The 23,369-nt window shown below is 36.9% G+C and overlaps 1 protein-coding gene across 1 annotated transcript; it reads right to left on the bottom strand.

The window, feature by feature from the left end:
• Positions 1–15,105: 15,105 nt before the first annotated feature.
• On the bottom strand, positions 15,106–19,251 carry LOC118062992 (G-type lectin S-receptor-like serine/threonine-protein kinase At4g27290). Its single transcript, XM_035076892.2, has 7 exons — positions 17,377–19,251; positions 17,124–17,240; positions 16,634–16,785; positions 16,249–16,459; positions 15,892–16,129; positions 15,572–15,722; positions 15,106–15,495 (listed from the first exon to the last, which is right to left on the bottom strand). Exons 1-7 carry the CDS (start codon positions 18,659–18,661, stop codon positions 15,187–15,189), a joined length of 2,463 nt encoding a protein of 820 aa, XP_034932783.1. The 5' UTR covers positions 18,662–19,251; the 3' UTR covers positions 15,106–15,186.
• Between the last annotated feature and the right edge of the window lie 4,118 nt (positions 19,252–23,369).

Raw genomic sequence — 23,369 nt, 5'->3', positions numbered from 1 at the left:
AGCAAACCAAACACCAAGCAGCTTACCTTAGGTAGGGCGTACTAGGGGTGCTAATACCTTCCCTTTACGCAACCAGTCCCTTGCCTTAGAATCTCTGAAAGACTAGTTAGGGTTCCTAGTGACCAAAATACTAGGTGGCGACTCCAAAGAAACAAATCAAGCAAAAACAAACGAAAAATCGCCATCGAAGGCCGCGCGCCGGATTTTTTTGGGGTGCGACAGAATGGCGACAAGTTCCGGGGGCATCTCAGAACTTGGGGGCAGATTCAGTGACGGGGCAGCACTTTGCACCTACCATTCCCATTCAGCCCCCTCAAGCTCACATCACTGTGGAAGGGCCTCCCGATAATAGGTCCACCAGATTTATGAACGATGACAAGATATCAGCCTTGGAAGAAAGGTTAAGAGCAGTCGAGGGAAATGACTGGTTTGACCCCATGCGAGCGTCTGAAATATGCTTGGTACCAAACATCACGGTACCAAAAAAATTTAGGATTCCGGAGTTTATAAAGTACACTGGGTTGGAATGCCCAAACACTCACCTTCGATCTTATTGCAATAAGATGGCTGAGGTGATTCATGACGATAAGTTACTGATCTACTTTTTCCAAGATAGTCTATCGGGGTCGGCGCTAAGTTGGTACATGAGGTTGGATAATGCCAAGATCAAGAAATGGAAGGATTTAGTTGAGGCTTTCCTTAAGCAATACAAGTTCAATTTGGAAATTGTTCCAGATCGAATGAGCCTTATGTTCAATGGAAAAGAGAAGCCAAGAATCAGTTAAGGGCTTATGCGCAAAGATGAGGGACGAGGCCATGCATGTGCAACCCCCTTTGATAGAAACGGAGATTGGTGACTTTGTTGGCCAACACATTCAAGGCACCCTACTATGAGCATTTAATGGGTAGCTCATCTCAACATTTCTATGATGTTGTACGCATAGCGGAAAGAATAGAGCAGGGGATTAAAAGCTGGACGCATAATTGAGCCATTGGAGACAAAGGGTTTTTTCGGAAAGAAAATTGAAAAGGTCCCGTTAACAACTTTGAAGGTGGGTCCAATGACAAGATAACGGATTCATATAACCCACAAATACCTACCTCCCATGTGGCCCACATAAACTTTAACAAACCTTTTTCCCCTAATCGAGCAAATGGACTAGTCAAACACCCAAAAACAACCACCAAAGACCAAAACCCAAGATACATTTCAGAACAACTACCGCCATTACCCATGCCTCTGAAGACATATATGCCAAACTACTGAGCATTGGACAAATAGCTCTTATCCCTACATTACCACTACAACCACCATTCCCCATCTGGTATAAGCCCCGAGTTTGAACTTGCGAGTACCATGCTGGTATTCCCGGGCATTGTCTTGAAACGTGCTATGGTTTCAAGAACAAGTTGTTGAAGCTCATCAAGATAGGATGGGTGTCATTTGAAGATACACCCAATATCAGTTCAAATCCATCGCCACATGACAAAAGTGATAGGGGATAAAGGGTTGGAAAACCTTGGTCAAGAATCGTCAATAATGAAGAAGGCGAGATCAAAGGAGAAGACAAGGAAACGCAAATGGGGAAGGAAGATGAAGCATTGCCTCGGTTGACTTTCCACACACTAGAAGAAGTTTCAGAACGGGTGGACCCAAGAGCTTCTCGTAGTTTTCAAAATGTAAAACAACTTTATTTGCCTTAGCATGTTTTTGTCATTTGCTTTTGTCTTTGCTTTTATTTTCTCTAGTGAGCATTCAGAGCTCATATTGTCAGCCAGATTTTGTGTTTAAGCCTACCTTTTCTTTAAATAAATGATGAGATTATGCACTTTTTAAACAAGGTTTAGTGGTTACAAATAAAGTATCATAAAATGGTTTAATATGAAATTTAAGAAAAGCTACCCTTGAAATACAACCTCACCTCTGGATAACATAATGAATTGATACATCACCTGTAAATTTTCTTTCAAGACAAAAATAGAGTTTATCAATCCTAAACAATGTGCATTTTTTGAAAAAAACACTTCATTATTGTCCTTTCACTCTCTAAAGAGTTTTTTGTTGGTGGTTTTGTTTTGAGTCGAAATGAATTTCTTCTCTATATAAAAACCCAGACTAGGATCGCACCCCTACACTGGGGGCAAGACGAGATGTTTTATGAAAAGTTTTACGAAAGCTTATAGATTTGAAAACCAAGCTAAAGCATTTGATAAAAGCATGACAAAGAGGTAAATACAAGTCATACATTTTGAGAAAAGGACTACTTGAAGAAAGTCAAAGACTTCTTCTCCAAGAATATGATAGATGAATCCAGCATACGACTTCAAAAGCAAAGTTCATATTAAAAGGGAGTCTCATGAACTAGAAGAAGAGGATGGGACCTATGTTTCAAAACCAGGTATGAATGCATGCATTGCATCTAATCATAAATCATTGCATATATGTTTATTGGATCGTTACAGGAGGAGATCGTAGCGCATTCCAACAAGATTATGGACGAAGAAAGAATCATTGAGTTGATTCTAGAAGAACAAGAAGAGAAGATAATGGTTTTCAAACCCTGCCAGCAGGAAGAACGACATCGATATCATTCGGTAAAAAGGAATCACCAAATGGGATTCCAAGTTGTTGAGATCGACAGAAGGGATCTCGTATTTCGATGGAGGTCGCCAGAAGGGACCTCATATTTCAGCTTTGAATAAAAGGAATCACCAGATGGGATTCCAAGTTGTTTGAGATCGCTAGAAGGGGTCTCGTTTTCGATATTCATCAATGGAGGTCGCCAGAAGAGACCTCAATTTTCAGCTTTGGTATAAAAGGAATCGCCAGATGGGATTCCAAGTTGTTTGGCTAAAGGAGATCGCCAGAAGGGATCTCGTACTTCGACATTCATCAAGGAAGGTCGCCAGAAGGGACCTCATATTGAAACCATTTCTTAGAAAAGCATGGAGTTTACAAAATTCTTCCCCCTGGGTAGGTCACCCATACAATGAGACCATCATTTTTCTTGGGTTCGTCACCCATACAATGAGACCATCTTTTTTTCCTGGGTAGGTCACCCATACAATGAGACCATCATTTTTCTTGGGTTCGTCACCCATACAATGAGACCATCTTTTTTTCCTGGGTAGGTCACCCATACAATGAGACCATCATTTTTCTTGGGTTCGTCACCCATACAATGAGACCATCTTTTTTCCTGGGTAGGTCACCCATACAATGAGGCCATCATTTTTCTTGGGTTCGTCACCCATACAATGAGACCATCATTTTCTTGGGTAGGTCACCCATACAATGAGACCATTCTCCAGCATTTTTCTTGGGTTCGTCACCCATACAATGAGACCAGTATTTTTCTTGGGTTCGTCACCCATACAATGAGACCAGCATTTTTCTTGGGTTCGTCACCCATACAATGAGACCATCATTCCTTCCCCTGGGTAGGTCACCCAAAGAATGAGACCACTCTTCCTTTTCCTTGGGCAGGTCACCCATCACAATGAGACCATATTTTCTGGGTAGGTCACCCATAAGAATGAGACCATTCTCCATTTTTTGTTTATCTGGGTAGGTCACCCATAAGAATGAGGCCATTCCTTCCCCTGGGTAGGTCACCCAAAGAATGAGACCACTCTTCCTTTTCCTTGGGCAGGTCACCCATCACAATGAGACCATATTTTCTGGGTAGGTCACCCATAAGAATGAGACCATTCTCCATTTTTTTGTTTATCTGGGTAGGTCACCCATAAGAATGAGGCCATTCCTTCCCCTGGGTAGGTCACCCAAAGAATGAGACCACTCTTCCTTTTTCTGGGTAGGTCACCCATCACAATAAGACCATATTTTCTGGGTAGGTCACCCATAAGAATGAGACCATTCTCCATTTTTTGTTTATCTGGGTAGGTCACCCATAATAATGAGGCCATTCTTTCCCCCGGGTAGGTCACCCATAATAATGAGACCACTCTTTCTCTTTTCCACTCGGGCAGGTCACCCATCATAATGAGACCACATACACATTTTTTTTTTTTATATTGATTATGAGTAAAGGAATCGCCGGTTGGGATTCCAAGTTAAAGGAGATCACCAGATGGGATCTCGGATGGATTTCCATATTGATCAAACTAAAGTAAGAATTTAGAGGATCGCTGGATAAGGATCTCGAGATGACTAAGTTTTGATCATAGTTTTTGGGCTAAAGAGGATTGTTATAAAGGACAAAGTTTCAGATCAATCAAGCTTTGACCGGATCAGTTTCGGGAGTTCCGTTTCGGGTTTATCTTTATAACACTTACTGCGCAAAATCCATGCTCCGTAAGTATTATAAAGAGGGGGCATCTGTTGTAACCCATTTTTGGGTCCCCATGAAAAATAAAATAAATAGCCAAAAAAGGTTAGAAAAAGATAACAGGAGGCAGAAGCGCTCGGAAAATAGTCAGAAAATTGGTCAAGGAATTTAAAAATACAAGGATTGATTTTTTGACAGTATATTCTTGAAGGATGAAAGCCCTATTGAGAAGAAAAATTTGAGTTTTGAGGAGAAAAGCCCGAATTTGGATTTTTATGGACTTAATTGGATTTTTATGGACTTAATTGGATTTTTATTTGAATTTATAGAAGATTTGATTCCAAGAAAAATTGATTTTTAAGTCAATTTGGGCTTTAATTTGGAGAAATTTAAGTTTTGGGGCCAAAATATATTTTTTAGGAATTTATTGGGTCAAATCAGGGGCTCAATTGCATAAATATTGAAGTTTAAGGGCCAATTAGGGACTTAATTGTGAAAATCCGAAACCAGGGACCAATTTGGAGAAGGCGCAAAGATAGAGGGGGCTGTTTGGAATTGTTTCAGGGGCTTAATTGAAGAAATTGGAAGTTTATTAATCAATTGAGGGCTTAATTGCATAAATCAGAGGCCAAGGACCAAAGTGAAAAAGGCGGCCAACAAGAGGGGCGGAGACCGAAGGTGAAATAATGGAGGACTGATCTGGAATTTGGCTCCTTTAAATGAAACGGCGCGTTTTATCCAAAACGACACCGTTTCATATATATATTAAAAAAAAAAAAAAGGAAGCCCAGAACGGTGTCGTTTTGAACGACACTGTTCATCTTCCTCCTTCCCCCCGAAGCAGAGCAGCAGAAGAAGAAAACCATTTTTTGTTTTTTTTTCAAATCTTCCCGCCTCTCTCTCCTCGCCCCCACCACCTTTAGACATTGGCCGACCAGCCGTTACACCGCACTAACGATGGTCCCCCACGGTTCTGCCCCTATAAAAAGAGGAAGAGACCCCGAGAGGAAAGGAGGGAGAGACCCCGAGAGGAATAGAGAGAGAGAGACCCGAAGGGAGGAGAGAGAGAGAAAACCGCCTGAACCGCCGTCCGTAAGCCAAGCTGCCACCGTCTCCGCAGCAGCACCGCCACCAAGCCGTCGTCTCCGCCGTGCCAGGTACGCTTCTCTCCCCCCTGCACATTTTTTTTTCTTTTTGTTTCTTAAATTTCGTCTCCTGCATGCAGAGGCGTTCTGCATGCAGGGGACGAGGGGGGAAATAATTCCCCCCCCCCCCTGCGTTTTTTTAATTCCTCTGGGCCAGATGTTGTCTGGCCCAGAATTATGTGGACCGGGCCAGAGAGATCTGGCCCCGTCGGAGGTCTGGCCGGGTCCGGCCCATACCGAGGTTAATTATTTTTTGGGCCGAGTTCGGCCCAGTAATTTTGGCCGAGGTCGGCCCGGGTACTTGTTGGGCCGAGGTCGGCCCAACGCTTGTGGGCTGGGTCCGGCCCAGTTTAGTTTGGGCCGGCCCAGCCCTTTTAATATATAAATATATTATTATATTATTATTATTATTATTATTATTATTATTATATATGTGTATATATGTTATATATATAAAAAATGTATTTATATATATAAAAAAAAAAATAATATTTCGAAAAAAAATAAAAATAAAAATATTGTTGATTTTTCTGCATATGTTTGTCAAAAATGTTTTAATTCTGGTTTGTATTTTTATACTGTAAAGATACAAAACCAGTGTTATAAATACCCGGTTTTCGTCAAAACATCAAAAAGATTTTCAGAATAAAAAATGTTTTTGCTTTCAAAAAAATTCTAAAAAGTCCCTAAAAATGTTGTTGATTTTTTCTGCATATTTTTATCAAAAATGGATTAATATTGGGTTGTATTTTTATACCGTAAGGATACAAGCTCAGTATTAAAATACCTGATTTTCGCCAAAGCATAAAAAAAATAATATTTTTCCAAAAATTGTTTTTGTTTTAAAATACGGCCTAGTCTCTCCAATATATACATATAAATATTATAACATCATATTTTCATACAACAAAGAAAATTTTCAAAACAAATATATGTATTAACATGCATTTTGGCTTTAATAACCAGTTTATTCAAGCCATGAGAACTAGGCCAATATTTCAAAAATTCTAAAAAAATCTTTTTTTTCTTTTAGTATTTGGGATTACGAATTTATACGTAAAACGTATTCCTAAATATTATTAATAAAATTTTGGTATGGACGTTAGAACGGTTAGGATTTTACCCGATAAGATAAAAGACCTTCTTACCGAGGAGGATTTTTCTTGAACCATAAACAGACCAACAACTAGGAAAACACAATAACACTTTAGTTTTTTTTTTATCAGACAAATAAAACAATGCAGCTTAACCTTAGGTAGGGCGTATTTGGGGTGCTAATACCTTCCCTTTACGCAACCAGTCTCCGTACCCGATCTCTGAGACCAGTTAGGTTCCTAGTGACCGAAATACTAGGTGGCGACTCCAAACAAAAAAATAAAAAATTCGCCAGTCGAACCCGCAATTGAAAAATGGGTAGATGTATATTTTTTTTGGGGTGCGACAGAATGGCGACTCCGCTGGGGACCCTTGGACTAAGCTTGGTAATTGTTTTTTTTTTTATTATGCTATGTGTTGTTGTTTTTCTTTTTTTACTATGAATGGTTTGCTTTGTTTAAAAGCTTTAGCATACATCTTTACATTCTATCATACATGGCATAGTCATGCATCACTTTATTATTATTATTATGTTTTGGAGGGCACACACATGTAACTTTAAGATTAAGTGGGGGACTAGCAGCTTGCCTTATGACTTGAGTCAAGGTTTAAGTTTGTGTAAACCCCAACTCTTTGCTGAGTGTTTAGACTGATTGTGATTGGTACACGTACCATCCCACTATCTGCTAGACCTCCATATCGCCTTTACGAGGTGGATCACTGGAACAGCAAGAGACCCTCTTTTAGAGACCTAGTAGTAAACCTACCCAATGTCTCACATAAAGGAACTAGAGCCTATCCTTAGGATGTATGCTCCATAATATCTTTTTGCATCCAAACAAGCCTAAGCTCAAAGCATCTTGAATCTGAAGACCTTTATTCAAAAGCTAGCCAAGGGAAAGATGTTCTAGAATTGGGAGACCCAAGAAGCTCCATTGGTGTTCAAAATTTAATCAACAATGCTTCTTTGATCATGATATTGTGTTGTTTTCCTTTTTCAACTTTTTAAATCGAGGTTCCAAATGCCTTTTCAAAAGTTCATCTTGGTGTTTTTACACATCATTTTTCTTTTCAAAATGAATCTTCCATAACTACACCTACACTTTACACTGAGAATGAATGGCCGGACTTTAAAGAATCCATATTAGTTGTAGAAAAGGAAGAATGGTAGGAAAATAACATTAGGGGATTCACAAAAATAAACAACATGAACAAGCTTGGAAACCCGCTACAAGGTCATGCCGTTTAGGTTAAAGAACGTTGGGGGCACCTACCAAAGGGCTATGTTGACTCTATTTCACGACATGATGCATAAAGAGATTAAAGTATACGTGGATGACATGACCTAGAGAGGGAGAGAATCATGTCCAAATATTGAAGGAATTAGTTGAAAGACTAAGAAAGTACAAGTTGAGGTTTAACCATGCAAGGTGTTCATTCGGGGTGAAATCTAAGAAGTTTGTTGGAATTTATGATGAGTGACAAAGGGATAGAAGTGGACACTGATTAAGTAAAGGCTAGTCAACCTATGCCAACTCCCAAGACTAAGAAGGATGTAAGGAGGTTCTTGGAAAGTTTGAATTACATTGCTCAATTTATATCCAATTAACCACGACTTATGACAAATGTACTTTGAGGGTGTTGTGGTAATAGAGTGGGGGCAGTGCTAATCTTTCCTAATAAGAAACAGTATCCGGTTTCAGTTAAGTCGCAATTTGGGTACACTAACAACACAACTGAGTTTGAAGCTTGCATTCTCGATTTTAGAGGTTGCATTAGAGCTAAACATCAGAAAGATAGATGTGTATTGGAGACTCGATTTTGATTATTTGTCAAGTGAAATGAAAAGGGAAAACCAAGGACAAGAAGTTGAGACCTTGCCAAGAATACTTGTCTAAATGGGCTAGAGAATTTGAGGAAATAAAGTTCACCCATCTAGGAAAGGAAGGAAACCATTTTGATGTTTTGGTCACGCCAGCTTCTATGGCTAGAATAGACTTTGGGCACAAGGTACAACCAATACACATTGATATAAGAAATAACTTAGCTCATTATTGCTCAGTTTGAAAGAGAAATAGATGGAAACCCTTGGCACTATGATATCAAGAATTTCATCCAAAACCAGACATATCCCATAGGGGCATCCAAAAATCAATAAGAAGACGTTGAGGAGGTTGGCAATGGATTTCTATCTTGATGGGGAAACTTTGTATAAGAAATCATCTGACGAAACTTAGTTGATTTTTGATAAGTGAAAAGAGGATAGCCGCAATCTGTCATCATCAACTTTATCAAAGAAGGATGGCCAAATCATACAATAAGAAGATTCGACCTTGAGGATTCCACGAAGGAGATCTTATATGGAAGAAAATTTTGTCTTTTACCAAGAGAAGATCAGAGTAAATGGACGACAAACAATGAGGGCTCTTTAGTGGTAAAGAAAGCATTTTCGGGAGAAGCTTTATTGTTATCTAGAATGGATGGAGAAGATCTAGTTAGGCCCGTGAATTCTGACTCTGTGAGGAAATATTACGCTTGATGCATTTTGTAATTTCCCAATCAATAAAATTAAAGTTCGGCCATGAATTCTCTTTGTAAAGAACCTTTTTTTTTCATAAAACATACGATCTCCTAGCATTTGAAATTTTTTACTTAAAAGAACTTTTATCGCATGACCAAGGAGATGACTCCATCAATTGGAGAAAACCAAAGCAAATCTGTTTGACATTGTTTTTGCACACCACACTAGGGGGCAAGAAGTGCACGAAATGCATATAGAGGTCCATAGTGAACCAAAACCCAAAGGGGTATCATAATAAAAACTTCTAAAAAAAAAAGCATCTTTTTATGAGAATTGCTAATTGCATTAAAAGTTTTAGTTTTCATGAACAAAACCAATTTTTTGAGTTTTCCTTTTAAAAATAATAATAAAGCACAATACTTAATGGAGCAAGAAAGGGCCCCATAAGGAATCAGAGATCTCTTCACTAAGAGGATATGAAGTATATTTTGGTTCATGAGAAAAGGTTGGACAAACAAATGGAAACAAGAGCTTGAAGAAGTTTACAACGAAAGGGGCACCTATTTTTCTCAGGTAAGTATACATGCATATTGATCATAATGCATTTCTTTCAACATTTGTTGTATCGGTGTTTCATCATCATCTTTTGGGTAGTGCGTTTTCTAACCCTACCTCATTTTGAGTGCGCCTTTGAGCCCTCACTTCTTGGGTAGTGCGTTTTGTAACCCTACCTCTTTTTGAGTGCGCCTTTGAGCCCTCACTTCTTGGGTAGTGCGTTTTCTAACCCTACCTCTTTTCGAGTGTGCCGTTGAGCCCTCACTTCTCGAGTAGTGCGTTTTCTAACCCTACCTCATTTCGAGTGCGCCTTTGAGCCCTCGTCGACATTTTTCTGGGTAGGTCACCCATTACAATGAGGCCATTCTTTCATTTGGGTAGGTCACCCATTACAATGAGACCACACTCCATATTTTTTCTATTTGGGTAAGTCACCCATCACAACGAGACCGCTTTTTCATATTCTTTCCACTTGGGTAGGTCACCCATCACAACGAGACCGCTTTTTCATATTCTTTCCACTTGGGTAGGTCACCCATCACAACGAGACCACTTTTTCATATTCTTTCCACTTGGGTAGGTCACCCATCACAATGAGACCATTATTTTTTCCATTTGGATAGGTCACCCATAAGAATGAGACCATTCTCCATTTTTTTTTTACCTGGGTAGGTCACCCATAAGAATGAGGCCATTCCTCCCCCTGGGTAGGTCACCCAAAGAATGAGACCACTCTTCCTTTTTCCCCCTGGGTAGGTCACCCAAAGAATGAGACCACTCTTTCTTTTTTCCATTTGGGCAGGTCACCCATAAGAATGAGACCATTCTCCATCTTTTTTTTTACCTGGGTAGGTCACCCATAAGAATGAGGTCATTCCTCCCCCTAGGTAGGTCACCCAAAGAATGAGACCACTCTTCCTTTTTCCACTTGGGTAGGTCACCCATTACAATGAGACCATTATTTTTTCTGGGCAGGTCACCCATAAGAATGAGACCATTCTCCATCTTTTTTTTTTACCTGGGTAGGTCACCCATAAGAATGAGGCCATTCCTCCCCCTGGGTAGGTCACCCAAAGAATGAGACCACTCTTTCTTTTTTCCATTTGGGCAGGTCACCCATAAGAATGAGACCATTCTCCATCTTTTTTTTACCTGGGTAGGTCACCCATAAGAATGAGGCCATTCCTCCCCCTGGGTAGGTCACCCAAAGAATGAGACCACTCTTCCTTTTTCCATTTGGGTAGGTCACCCATAAGAATAAGACCATTCTCCATCTTTTTTTTTTTTACCTGGGTAGGTCACCCATAATAATGAGGCCATTCTTCCCCCTGGGTAGGTCACCCAAAGAATGAGACCACTCTTTTCCTTTTTCACTCGGGCAGGTCACCCATCATAATAAGACCAGACACGCATTTTTGTTTTGGTTGTGAAATCGCCAAATGAGATTCCAAGTTTGAGATCGCTAGAAGGGATCCCGTATTTTCGATATTGGTCAAAGGAGGTCGCTAGAAGGGACCTCATATTTCAGCCTTGGTTAAAAAGGAATCGCCATATGGGATTTCAGGTTTTTGGTTAAAGGAGATCGCCATAAGGGATTTCGAGATGACTAAATTTTGATCACAGTTTTTGGGTTGAGGAGGATTGCTGTTAAGACAAAGTTTCAGAGCGATCAAGCTCCAACCAGATCAGTTTCGGGAGTTCAGTTTTGGTTTATCTTTATAAATCTTACTGCGCAAAACCCCTGCTCCGTAAGTTTTATAAAGAGGGGGCATCTGTTGTAACCCATTTTTGGATCCCCATAAAAATAATAAATAAATAATAAGTAAAATTAAAAAAAAAAAAAAAAAAACTGAACAGTGTCTTCCCACATACTGCTAAAGCCCTGCGCCACATGATTGGAAAACAGCACAGCCGCCCGACAGCAGGCCGCTCCCCTGCTCCCCCAGGCATAATAGTAGGCCGCTCCCCTGCTCCTCACGCGCATCAACAACCCGCTCCCTTCTAGCCTATAAATACTGCTCTTGACACCAGCAAGAGAGGAGGGGGGGCTTTTTTGAAACGAGAGACGAGAGAGGGAGAACACAGGGAACAAAAGAGAGAAGGAAAACAGAGGGGAAGAGAAGAACAATAACCTCTCTCTTTCTCTCTATCCCCACCGTTTGAAATAATATTGCCACCGCCCACCTTGCTCTTAGAACCGCCCCTTGGAAGAAGAAGCAGAGAAGCAAGGTGACTAGACAAAGAGAAGAAATAACGCAGAAGCAGTAGAGAAGAGGAAGGTCGGCCACCAGCTGCCATTGCCATCTCAGTCAACAACAGCCCTGTGAAAAGTGGAAGGAAGAAAGGAAAACAGAGGAGAACAGAGCTGAAGAGAAAAACGCACAGAAGAAAAGGAAGAAGGGTTGGCCACCATCCAGGCCACTTCCCAGGCTGCCACCACCAGCATCTCCACGAAGCTGTTAAAGAAAGTGAAGAACCTTGTTGACAGAGGGAGCAAAGGAAATAAAGAGAAGAAGCAGCGCCAAAACAGTAAGGAAGAGGAAGAGGAGCCGCAACAACACCACCGCCAAACCAGCCACTGCCACCGTCAGCACCACCGTGAGCCCTCGTTGGCTTCCTCTCCACCGCCACCAGCATCACTGTGAGTGTTGGACATCGTCTTCGTTCCTTTCGGTTCCACGTCCAGGTAAGCGTTTTGCGTTTTGCGTCTCTGTGCATGTGATTTCCTTTAGCATTTTCACTGTGCAAGTGAATTATAATTCACTTGAACAGTGAAGTGCAAATGTTACTGTTCAAGTGAATTATAATTCACTTGAACAGTACCATATATTACTATGCGTGTTTTGTTTTTTTGCATGTTACTATGTGTGGTTTCCTTTTGCATTTCTACTGTTCATAGCGAATTATAATTCACTTCAACACTACCATTTGTATATGTTACTAAGCATGCACACGTGAGCTTCCATCCAGGACACTAGCTCGGGCCAGTGACCCGGTTAGGCCTGCTGGATCCAGCCTAGCTATATGGGCCGAACGAGGCCCAATCTAAAATTTTTTATTAAAAAAAATAAAAATTCTTCAAAAATTATTTCAAAGAATTTGTGATTTTTCTGCAATTTTATTACTGTATTTTGATCAATATCGGTTTGTATTTTTATACTGTAAAGATACAAATCCGGTATTAAAATACCTGGTTTTCGTCAACAAAAAAAAATGTTTTGTTTTCATGCATACGGCCAATACCCTAACATGTTTTGAATGTTTATATATATATATATATATACAAAAATATTGGAAGTTTTAAAAATGTGTTTTTGCATGGATTTCTTAAACATCAAACAAATTTGTTTTCTTGCATATCTGGATTTTACAACATGTTTGTAAAACTCCAAAGGGTATTGGCCAATATTCCAAAAAACTATAAAAATCTTATTTTGGGGAATTCATCTATTATTCACCGCTAATGTTTGGATAAAGAAATCCTTAAAGGATGAATATCCAAAATATTATTGGGAGTAATAAATCCGCACACATCCTTGAAAGAAGCCTTGATTATAATCGAGGACATTTCAAAACTTTAAATTTTTTTACTCCACGGTTTACGAGCCGTGAAAGTATGAAATACTAAGGCAAAAGAAGGCTTTTAAAAGCGCTTTGAATTCCTTAGATTTCTAATTTTTTGTCCCTCCTTCTTGCGATTTACGAGTCGCAAACTCTTGAAATACTAAGGGAAAAATGAGCTTTCAAAGCACATGGAATCTCCTTGGATTTCTATCCAAATAAATTTTATTTGAATCAAACTTAGGAAAATTGATGGGATTAGAAAAACACCAACACCATAGCAATTATAGAGCAAACCAAACACCAAGCAGCTTACCTTAGGTAGGGCGTACTAGGGGTGCTAATACCTTCCCTTTACGCAACCAGTCCCTTGCCTTAGAATCTCTGAAAGACTAGTTAGGGTTCCTAGTGACCAAAATACTAGGTGGCGACTCCAAAGAAACAAATCAAGCAAAAACAAACGAAAAATCGCCATCGAAGGCCGCGCGCCGGATTTTTTTGGGGTGCGACACTCCTAACGATCCTCGATAGATTTTTCGGGTCTTTCATCTTGTGTTCATTTTAGTTCTATATTTTTCTGGTGAGTGAAATAATCTTTAATATGCATATAGTATATAAAATATGTATGTTGATTATATGATGAGTACGACTAGTTAATCTCTTGAATACTTATATATGTTACTCTATTTTTCAAGTACTCACTTATTCTTGAATTTGCACTGGCTTTCTGTCAAACTAAGTTTTATTCAATATGATATATATTTCTTTGATGATTTTGCGAATATCTATTATGTCTTGATATAGGACTTGTCAGTAACTCCATGCTAACGGAGAGTAGTTAGCCTATGTGCACATAGTATTTTGTATATCTAGTTGGTGATAAAGGCATCAGCCTATGGCAACTGATCATCCCACAGTGGTCACCTTCGGGTGTCATCTAGTTACCTTCAGGTGTCATCTGATATCTAACATATATTCCACTATATTATGATATATGTATATGTATATATCAAGATAAATCGACTTGTAACTATTAATATTAATATCTAAAATATATATTAAATATTATTTCCTCACTGAGTTGGTTGAACTCACCCCTCATTCTTAATATTATTTTAGGTTTGTAGTTTATGATAGCAGGTGAACTTTGTTGAGTGTTCCTGCTTCTTCAGTTTTGGTCGGTATGTCTTGCTTATTTTGTAAGGCTTTCCTTTTAGTTTTGATTTGATGTCTTAAACGCTCCGCTATTACCCTGTTTTAATTAAGTTGGATTTTTGACAATGTTTGAGTATTATAGATTATTGTTTTTGTTTTAATTACCAATGAGAAGTTTTGAACTATCATTTGGTTTCATTACTTTTTAATAATATAATATTTTTAAAAATTATAAAATGCTACGTATTTTTAAACAACTTGTTCTTTTGATATGTCTGTTCTTTTGATATTTTTAAACAACTTGTTCTTATGATATGTTGCCTATCATGGACCCGGAATTTAGGTCGTGACAATATTTTAGCATAAGAGTATAAAATCTTACACTCATTACACTTACACACCTTCAATCATCTTAAATGTTATCGAGTTAGCTATAGAGATTATAGTTTTCAATTGTACAATCTTTTATATTAGAGAGTGAATTTTGTTGTAAACAAATCATAATTGGAATCACTTGAGAGTTTGGATAAACTTTTGGCATTGGTGAGGTATTGTCATCAAGAAAAAAATCTTGAAAAGAAAATATCTTCAAATGGTGTAATTTCTTGGTGTGGATTCATCAAAGACATTGTATCTTTCACTTGGAATAGTAAAATAATATAATATTCAAGTATAATTGGTACTTAAGATGTAGATATGGACTTGTCAAACCACGTTAAAAATCGAGTTTGTAATTTTTCTTCTCTTATCTCTCTACTTTAAGCAATTTAATTAATGGAACAACTTATACATCTAAAAACTCAATATACCTTTTAATAGGTTTAATGATGTCAAAAATTGTGAACATTTCATCCAGCACAATCAACTACCGAGGATACAAGAGCGAGGTAGTAATTTCATTGTTCGAAAATAATTCAATATTTTTTGATGAAGAAGATGGTCGGACCGGGCCGCTACCCTTAAAAAAGCCAGGTTCCTTCGGCTGAGGCAGTGTATTCTCACCTCCTAGCATCCAAACCACAGTGGCCATGCTTGGCCTATCATCGGGATGCTGCTGCACACACAAGAGACTGATGTTTATGCATCTCATGATCACTTCGGATAAATTGCTTGACTCTCCTGGAAACGCCTCAATTAAGCCCAAAGGTTTTCCATCTTTCCACAATCTCCATGCCTAGAAATGAAAAGGAACTTTCCGTCATCCACTGGTTCAATACACGCAAGTAAGAAATTGAAACCTCGACACTTACATGTCCAATAAGGCTTAGGCTATGGTCTGGATGATAAAATCCTCTACTCTTCTTTCCACTTATTATCTCAACCATTAAGATTCCAAAGCTAAAAACATCAGACTTCACTGAGAAGAGCCCATCGGTAGCATATTCAGGAGCCATATAACCACTGCCGGATGTCATTTAAACACAAACACATAAATGTAAGTACACTGGTATTGCATCTGGCTCAAAAACAGATTTCTTATGTGTGACTCTAGAGCAAACAAATTATGTGCTTTGTTAACAAAATATAAAATAAAAATAACAAGTATGGCATGTAATTGGTAAGTGCTTACTAAGTCCCAACAACTCTGGTTGTGTTTCCTTCCGTCTGGTCTCCACCAAACATTCTGGCCAAACCAAAATCAGAGATTTTTGGGTTCATATCCTTATCAAGTAAAACGTTACTTGCTTTAAGATCCCTGTGTACAATCCTCAATCTGGAATCTTGATGAAGATATAGAAGCCCCCTAGCAATACCACATATAATGCTGAAACGCTTGGACCAGTCTAACAGTTTGCCTCTTGTTTGATCTGTAAGTGTTTGTGAGTGCAACATGCCACTTAAACACTTAGAAACAAGCTTGATTGTTTTAAAACCAAAGACATACGTGACGATAGGATAACAAGGCTTGTCTGGTTTAGAAAAGTACCGAAAATGAAGGAATCGAGGCTTCTGTTGGGCATGTATTCATAAACCAGAATTTTCTCTTCTCCTTGAATGCAACAGCCAAGAAGTTTTACAAGATTTCGGTGCTGAAGCTTTGTAATCAGTATAACTTCATTTTTGAACTCATTTAATCCTTGTCCAGAACTCCTTGATAGCGTTTTTGCTGCTATTTCTTGGCCATCTTCTAGAGTTCCCTAGAAAATGGTACCCCAAAATACTTATGCTTATCTCAAAAAAACTGGGCACTAGAAGTTAATATAGTCATTTTGCTTCAATTTGAGAATGTTGGACCGACCTATCTTCTACATAAAATGAGGTGCTTAGTTTTTCTTTTAGCTAGCTATTTTACTCGAAATTGAGAAATTTACCTTGTACACAGGTCCAAAACCACCTTCTCCTATCTTGTTGTTGAGTGAAAAGCCGTTGGTGGCTTTGGCTATTGTAGTGAACTGGAATAGGGGTAGCTCCAACTCTTCCTTAGGTCCACTATGTATCTGATCATTTTCTTCTCTGTTGCCTCCTGTTTTCTCAGACAGTAGAAAATGGGAATCACATACATGATAAACGAGGAGAAATGAATAATGAGCTAAGATTTTGAATGTTCAGAGCAAAGATAGCAGTTGAGACAATGATTACAGAACTGAACTTCACTCTGTAATTTTCTTGAATGCTACTATCTAATCAAGGCTAAATCATGTAGTTATTTCAGTTGTTCTAGTTGTAAATCCATTGAACCTTCTCGGCTTCTCCAAATTCTAACCAACGATAAGCTCAAAGCCAGTTAAAAAGCTGCTCCTTTCTATTAAACTCGTAAAAAACAAGATGCTCATTTACTGAAAGCAATCAAAGTTACTTTACCTATGAGTTTTGCCATTCTTTGGAAGATGTAATAGGCGACCAGAAGCATCCCGCAGGCCACGAAAATAGATAGTGCAATTCCCACCGCCATCTTTATCTTAGATGCAGCTTTAGCCTCTACATGGTCGATAAGAAAGAAGAAAGAAAGAAATACAGTTACCATACAGCTAAAAAATTAGAGAAGCTACAAAATAATGATTAAATAATAATCTATACACTCATGGATTAACTAAGACTAAGGATAAGCACTCACTTGATTCTGAAGCATTCATGCGAATGTATATTTCCTGCCCTGCAACTGGAAACTGTCTAATATCTATCAGATCGCCAAACCAAATAGCACAGCCACTGCGTTCCTTAATATTTGGAGCTGTATATGCCATACAAGAACAGTTTTGTAAGCATTTTGACCTGCATTCCTTGAGATTCATAGTTCTGTTTACCCAAGAATTTGTAGCATCTGGCAATTTCAAACCAACATATTTAACGAATCCATCTCCCTTCTGGCAATCTAGTGGCTTATTTCGTACACACCCTTTAGACCAGTCCATTGAATTCCAACTCTCAGGTGATTTAGGTGTGAATTTTTCTAAACATTGACAAACTGGCGACTGGCTCATGATGCAATTTCCATAGGCACCACAAAGATTGTAAGTGTCACAGTAATCTCTCGGCACAGTTGCATAGAGTACCCATGTCTGATTGATTTCATTCCAGGTGTAACGCTGCCGAAAATAGGTAGTTTGGTTCATAACTATCCTCGTGATTAAAGATTTATTTTTGAAGTTGGATGTGTAATAAACCTCCTCCCCGTCGTCGACAAAATCAAAATAAAAAACTGGATTAATCCTTAACTCCGGCCCACCACTGATCCCGATACCATTCCATGGACCACTTCTATAGTACTTCTTGGACCCCTTCCACATAACTAACTCAGGATTACTCTGTAGTTGTGTTCCCCAAGTAAAATCTCCAGAAGATGGATCATCAGGGCTCTTCCATGCTGATAGCCGCCGATCAAGTCCAATCCGTAAGTCCCATCCAAGCTTCATTCCTGGAAGCAATGTATCAGATGGATAATCAAAACTCTGCCACAAATAGATTCCAGAATTGGCATCTTTCTCATCTCTTATGACCAGATTCCCAGAATCCAGGAGTTCTCCCATTGCACTCTGAGCTGCTTTCTTTGAGTTTGATGACCAAACAACAGTACTATTGTTGTTGCTGACAAGTACAAAATTTCCTGTGTTGTCTAACATCAAGAAGCCAGAGGAATCACTGATTGGGTTGTTTCTGTTTGCAACCCAAACAACAGTTCTAACTGGGATGTTCTTGTACCATATTCCGACATAACGGTTCCTGGAACTTCCAGGACTGAAGAAACCAAGCTCAAAACTTCCATCTTTCGAAACTAAGGTTCTTGTCCCTCCATCACGAATAGATTGAGACAAAGTAAGGGTATTAGCTGTATTACACAATCTAGAGAATAGAAGGAGTAGATTCGCAATAATAATTAGCATTGAAGAAAGAGTGTCCATTAGCAACTGGGAAAACTTTGAACTATTTTGCTTTCTGTGATGGAATACAGGTATGGTTTCCGATCTACAAGGGTGAAAGTAACGTTGAAGTGGTCGTATTTGTTTGCGTGAGCAAATCGCTATGATCTTTCTTTCTTTTCTCTTCTCTACTTGAAGATGAAAATAAACAAAGATGGAGGGAAATTTATGTGATCAAGAAAAGGAAACGGTTCGGATAGCAGCAATCAAAACATCAGAAATACAATTAGTGGTTCCAAATATTAAACAAAATTTATGAACTTTCTCACATCATGCATAGTATATATAAAAATATATTTATTTTTATTCTTCTAATCAAACATGATCGGTCTTTTCTATAGTTATCTTTTATATATTAAAACACTAATCAAATACAACCTAATGTGAGAGAACTGTCCCTTGCAAGCCTACTGCATCTGTCCTGTACGGAAGCATTAAGGCAACAGTGGTGAGCAGACATGTAACAACCACTTTGAAACATTCAAGGGAAATCAACAAGTCACTAGACTCACTACCCATGACCCCAACGCCCTCGTAATCCGGCAACCCAGGTCAGGGTGTTTAAGAACATGGTTGTAGATATTTTTTGAAATATTTTTATTTAAAAATACATTAAAATTAAAGAAACGATTGTCCATGTTTAGAGATTTTTCATTTCGTAGTTTCCATTCGCTTCCCGTGGTATAGCCGTAGTTTAGTAGATATATGTATCTTTCAGCTGTCACATGTAAGCGAAGAAGTTCAAAAACGATTGTCCATGTTTAGAGAATTTTCACCAGCCTTCACGAAAAAAAAAAATGTAGCCAAGTATTGCTATACATAGTCAATTTTAGGAGGAGGTGATAGAACACATTCGTATGTTTTAAGATTAATTTAGTGTAGAAGTCTGAGATTTTCGAAAAAAAAATCAAAAACAAAGAAAAATGTGAGATTCTGATAGATGGTGGGCCACTAGGAAGAAATGAAGTAATCTGTTGCTGTCTATCAACACCCAACAGTGACCTTTGTGTGTATCGTTTTCCAATTCAAATTTCGTGCTTCCCAAGTCTTCACTGCAATCTCTCCAGGTGGGACGCTGCCGAAAATAGGTTGTTTGGTCATTTTAATCCTTGTCGATACAGATTTATCTTTGTGTTGTCAATCGGTCAAAATGGATCATAACGGGTTAAAGAGAAATGTCAAGTAATGACTTGCTTTTAAGTTTTGTGAAATTTAATGAATGTTAGAGGTATTAAATATATCTGTAAAGTAAATGATCTGAGTAGCTTTTTCATGTGAAAAAAAAAGACAGTAACCAGTCAACATATTGTCTAGTTTTTTTTCATTATTTTTTTTTTCATTATTTTTTTAAAACAATGTTGTTTTGCCTTAAATTAGTGATTTTGGCTAAAGTTCAATTTGGTTCTTCAGCGTTTGATTTATGTTAATTGCACCTCTAATTGACCTCAAACTTTGGATTTAATGCAATTTCGCTCATGCCAAATTTCAAAATCACCCCTTAATTGTAGTGTCTTTTATAGATTGGTTATTGGTCTTTGATTTATGTAATTTGATCTTTAATTGACCATTAAACTTGCAATTTATTTAATTTCACCTCAGGTTTCAATCAATTAAACCCCTATAGTCTAACGCCTTTTGCTAAATCGTCATTGGATGCAAAATATTTTAATTTAATCCTTAATTGACCCTCAAAACTTTGATTTTCTTAAAATTTTGCTCTTAATTTTAATCAATTGACTTAGTAAAAATTAAATTTTATCTCTTAAAATTTCAATATTCTCATTTAAGCCCAAATTAGGCTCTCCAACTTATTTTTTCACCAATTAAGTCCCTAATAAAATTAATTTGACCCGTTTCAAGTATAATTAAATTATTACACCTAATTAAATCCTTCAATTGGATTCAAATTAATTCTTAAACATAATTAAAATTTAATTTTGCCCATGATTAAATCAAATTGGCCTATTAAAAATTTAATTATGTTTTTTGACTTAATTTTTTATGTAGATTCATCCAATAATTATTTAATTTGACTTTGAATATGCATTGTTTCTTCAATATTGAGTATAAAGGGGTACAATTAAGCCTTAAATTTCCTCCAAAATTGCATCTTGACTTTTTTGTATTTTTTTGTAATCCTCATCGACTTGTTTTCTTCATGTTGCCAGCTTTTATTTTATTTTTTTATTTTGAAAAATAACGTAGAAATGAATTATGACATTAATTAAGAGTCATTCAAAACCAAAAGATAAAACTTTGAATATATCCTCAATTATTGAAGTAGTATCAATGCCTCCAAATAATCTATTTTATCCCTAAACAATTTAAAATTCTCAATTGAAACCTTGTGTTAGAAGTAACAAAATGACAAGAAGTTGTGCGCAAAGTCCTTAACCCACTCTCAACTTGAAATTCATAGCCTTGGCATATTGGAAGGGGGAGGTATAGTTATCAAACATGACTCGGGGGTTGACCTGGTCCAAAGAGTTGGGTCTCGGGTTTCATGGATCAACTTGGAAAAATTAAAAAATATATATTTAAAGTTTTAATATTTTACATGAAAAAATTAAGAAATAATCCATTTGAATATATGTTATATATGTTATAAATAATGAAGTTTAAAAGAATATTTTAAAAAAAAAAATTATCCCACATTGAAAAGATATTATGTTATCCTTTTAAGTTGAAGTATTTAAACTAAAAAATATTTTATCCCACATTGAAAAAACCTAACTTTTTTCTTATGAACATAGAGTATATATATTAAAGGTTTCTTTTGAACATAGAGTGTATATATTGAAGGGCTTCAAATCTTATATTGAAAAGATCTTATGTTATCCTTTTAAGTTGAAATATTTAAATCAAAAAGTTTTTTATCTAACACGTTGAAAAACTTAATTTTTTTGTTGTAAACATAAAATATATATACGAAAGAGTTTCAAATCTCACATTAAAAAAATATTTTTTTTCTTGGACACATAGAGTTTATATACTAAATGATTTCAAATTTCTCATTCAAAAAATAAAACATTTTTCTAATATTTATATAGTAAAATTTAAAAAGTATTAATAACCGACTAAAAAAATATGAAAAAAGAAGGGTATAGGAGAAAAACCATATTTAAAAAAAAAAAAAAAAACATTGGGTCTCATCCAGGTTCGCTCGGGTCATGAATCGACCGGGTTTTATCGGGTTATTGTACTGACCAGTTTTTTATCTTATCTAGACTAGTCCAGCCACTGAATCAACCAGTTGCACAGTCCGTGTTTAATAAGAGTAGGTGGAGGCTCACGTGATTTTCAGCCTATTTCTTGATGTTTTTGGTTATCTGCTTCTAACAAAAATGGAAATTGGAAGGTATATTTGACCCACACCTAAAAATAGACTTACGTACATAGGGAATTTAGCCTCTATAACATCCTTCCAACACCTCCTAGGCAGATGCTTTGGTTACCTGCTTCATGTCCTGTACAACAATAATATGGTGTTGTCTTGTACATTTTAGTATTCTGTGACACCGGCAGGCAATTTACAAATCGTTCAAAGTTCACTTACGGAAAAAAACAAAAAACAAAAGAGAATTCACGCTTCCATTAAGTTTTAAGATTGGCTTTATTTAGTATCCAGAAAAAGAATGTACAGATATAAAAGGGACAGTAGTAACGTATTTAATTGGAGCAACGAAAACAAATTATTATACAATGTATTAAAGTAGAGTAGTGTTTTATTGTATATCAAGATACGATTAATGTGAATTGAACCATAATAAGGAAGGGCAAAAAATAATTGAACCGTTCAGGACACAAAATTTTAACATTTGAATTAAAAACTATTTTTTTTTTTTTTATTAAAATAGTTCAATACAACTTAATGATCATGATATTTTTTCCAGAGAGGGGTAGAGAGTAAACAAAAAAGAAAGAATAAGAAAGTGAGTTGACACATTAGCCAAACCCAAGTATGATGGGTTTGGCATGCTTGTCAAAGACACTTAAACTTGAGTCAAGCATGTTTAATATTATTATATTTATTATTATTAATATTATTTATATAATTATAAAAAAAATTAAAAAAAAATATTATTACTATAAAAAAAACCATAAATTTGATTTGAAGGGTAAAATTAAAAATTATTATTTTTATTAAACAATATATTAAAGGAGATCAATGTTGCACTGTTCACTTAGACACATATCACTATGAATTGAAGTAGTATAATGATAAAATTGTCCTTGCCACAAAAACTCGTTAAGCATGCAATTAGGGATAAGGTTATCTTATCCATGAGATATATTTGGTATTAAAAGAATAATAGGAGATAAAATGATTTATTCAGGTTTTTTGAGTTGTAGTATAAATATTGATTTGCCCTTAAGGACATAAAATTTTAACATTTAGGTCGAGATCTTTTTTTGTCTTTTTCTTTTATTAAAACAGTTCATATACAATTCTAAAATTCTGAATGGTTGGCATGATTTTTTAGGGGGATAGAAAGAGAAAAAAAAAAAAAAAAAAGGGAAAGAAAGTGGGTTTCGCATACATGCCAAACCCAACCAACATTGGGCCTAACGACTAACATGTTTGCTAAACCCACTTAAACTTGAATCAAACATGTTTAATATTATTGTATTTATTATTATTATTATTATTATTATTATTATTATTATAAATATTTAAAAAATTAAAAAA

This window comes from Populus alba, chromosome 1 (assembly GCF_005239225.2).
Source record: "Populus alba chromosome 1, ASM523922v2, whole genome shotgun sequence".
Lineage (NCBI taxonomy): Eukaryota > Viridiplantae > Streptophyta > Magnoliopsida > Malpighiales > Salicaceae > Populus > Populus alba.
Note: the sequence above shows the minus strand (reverse complement) of the source record. Positions and strands in the feature narration are given on the sequence as shown.

Coding starts and splice junctions, on each gene's coding strand:
- LOC118062992 (XM_035076892.2), bottom strand. CDS start 18,661: ATGGACACTCTTTCTTCAATGCTAATTATTATTGCGAATCTACTCCTT. Junction 17,241..17,376: donor CATGAATGCTTCAGAATCAA/GTGAGTGCTTAT, acceptor TCGACCATGTAG/AGGCTAAAGCTGCATCTAAG. Junction 15,723..15,891: donor ACCAGAGTTGTTGGGACTTA/GTAAGCACTTAC, acceptor GACATCCGGCAG/TGGTTATATGGCTCCTGAAT.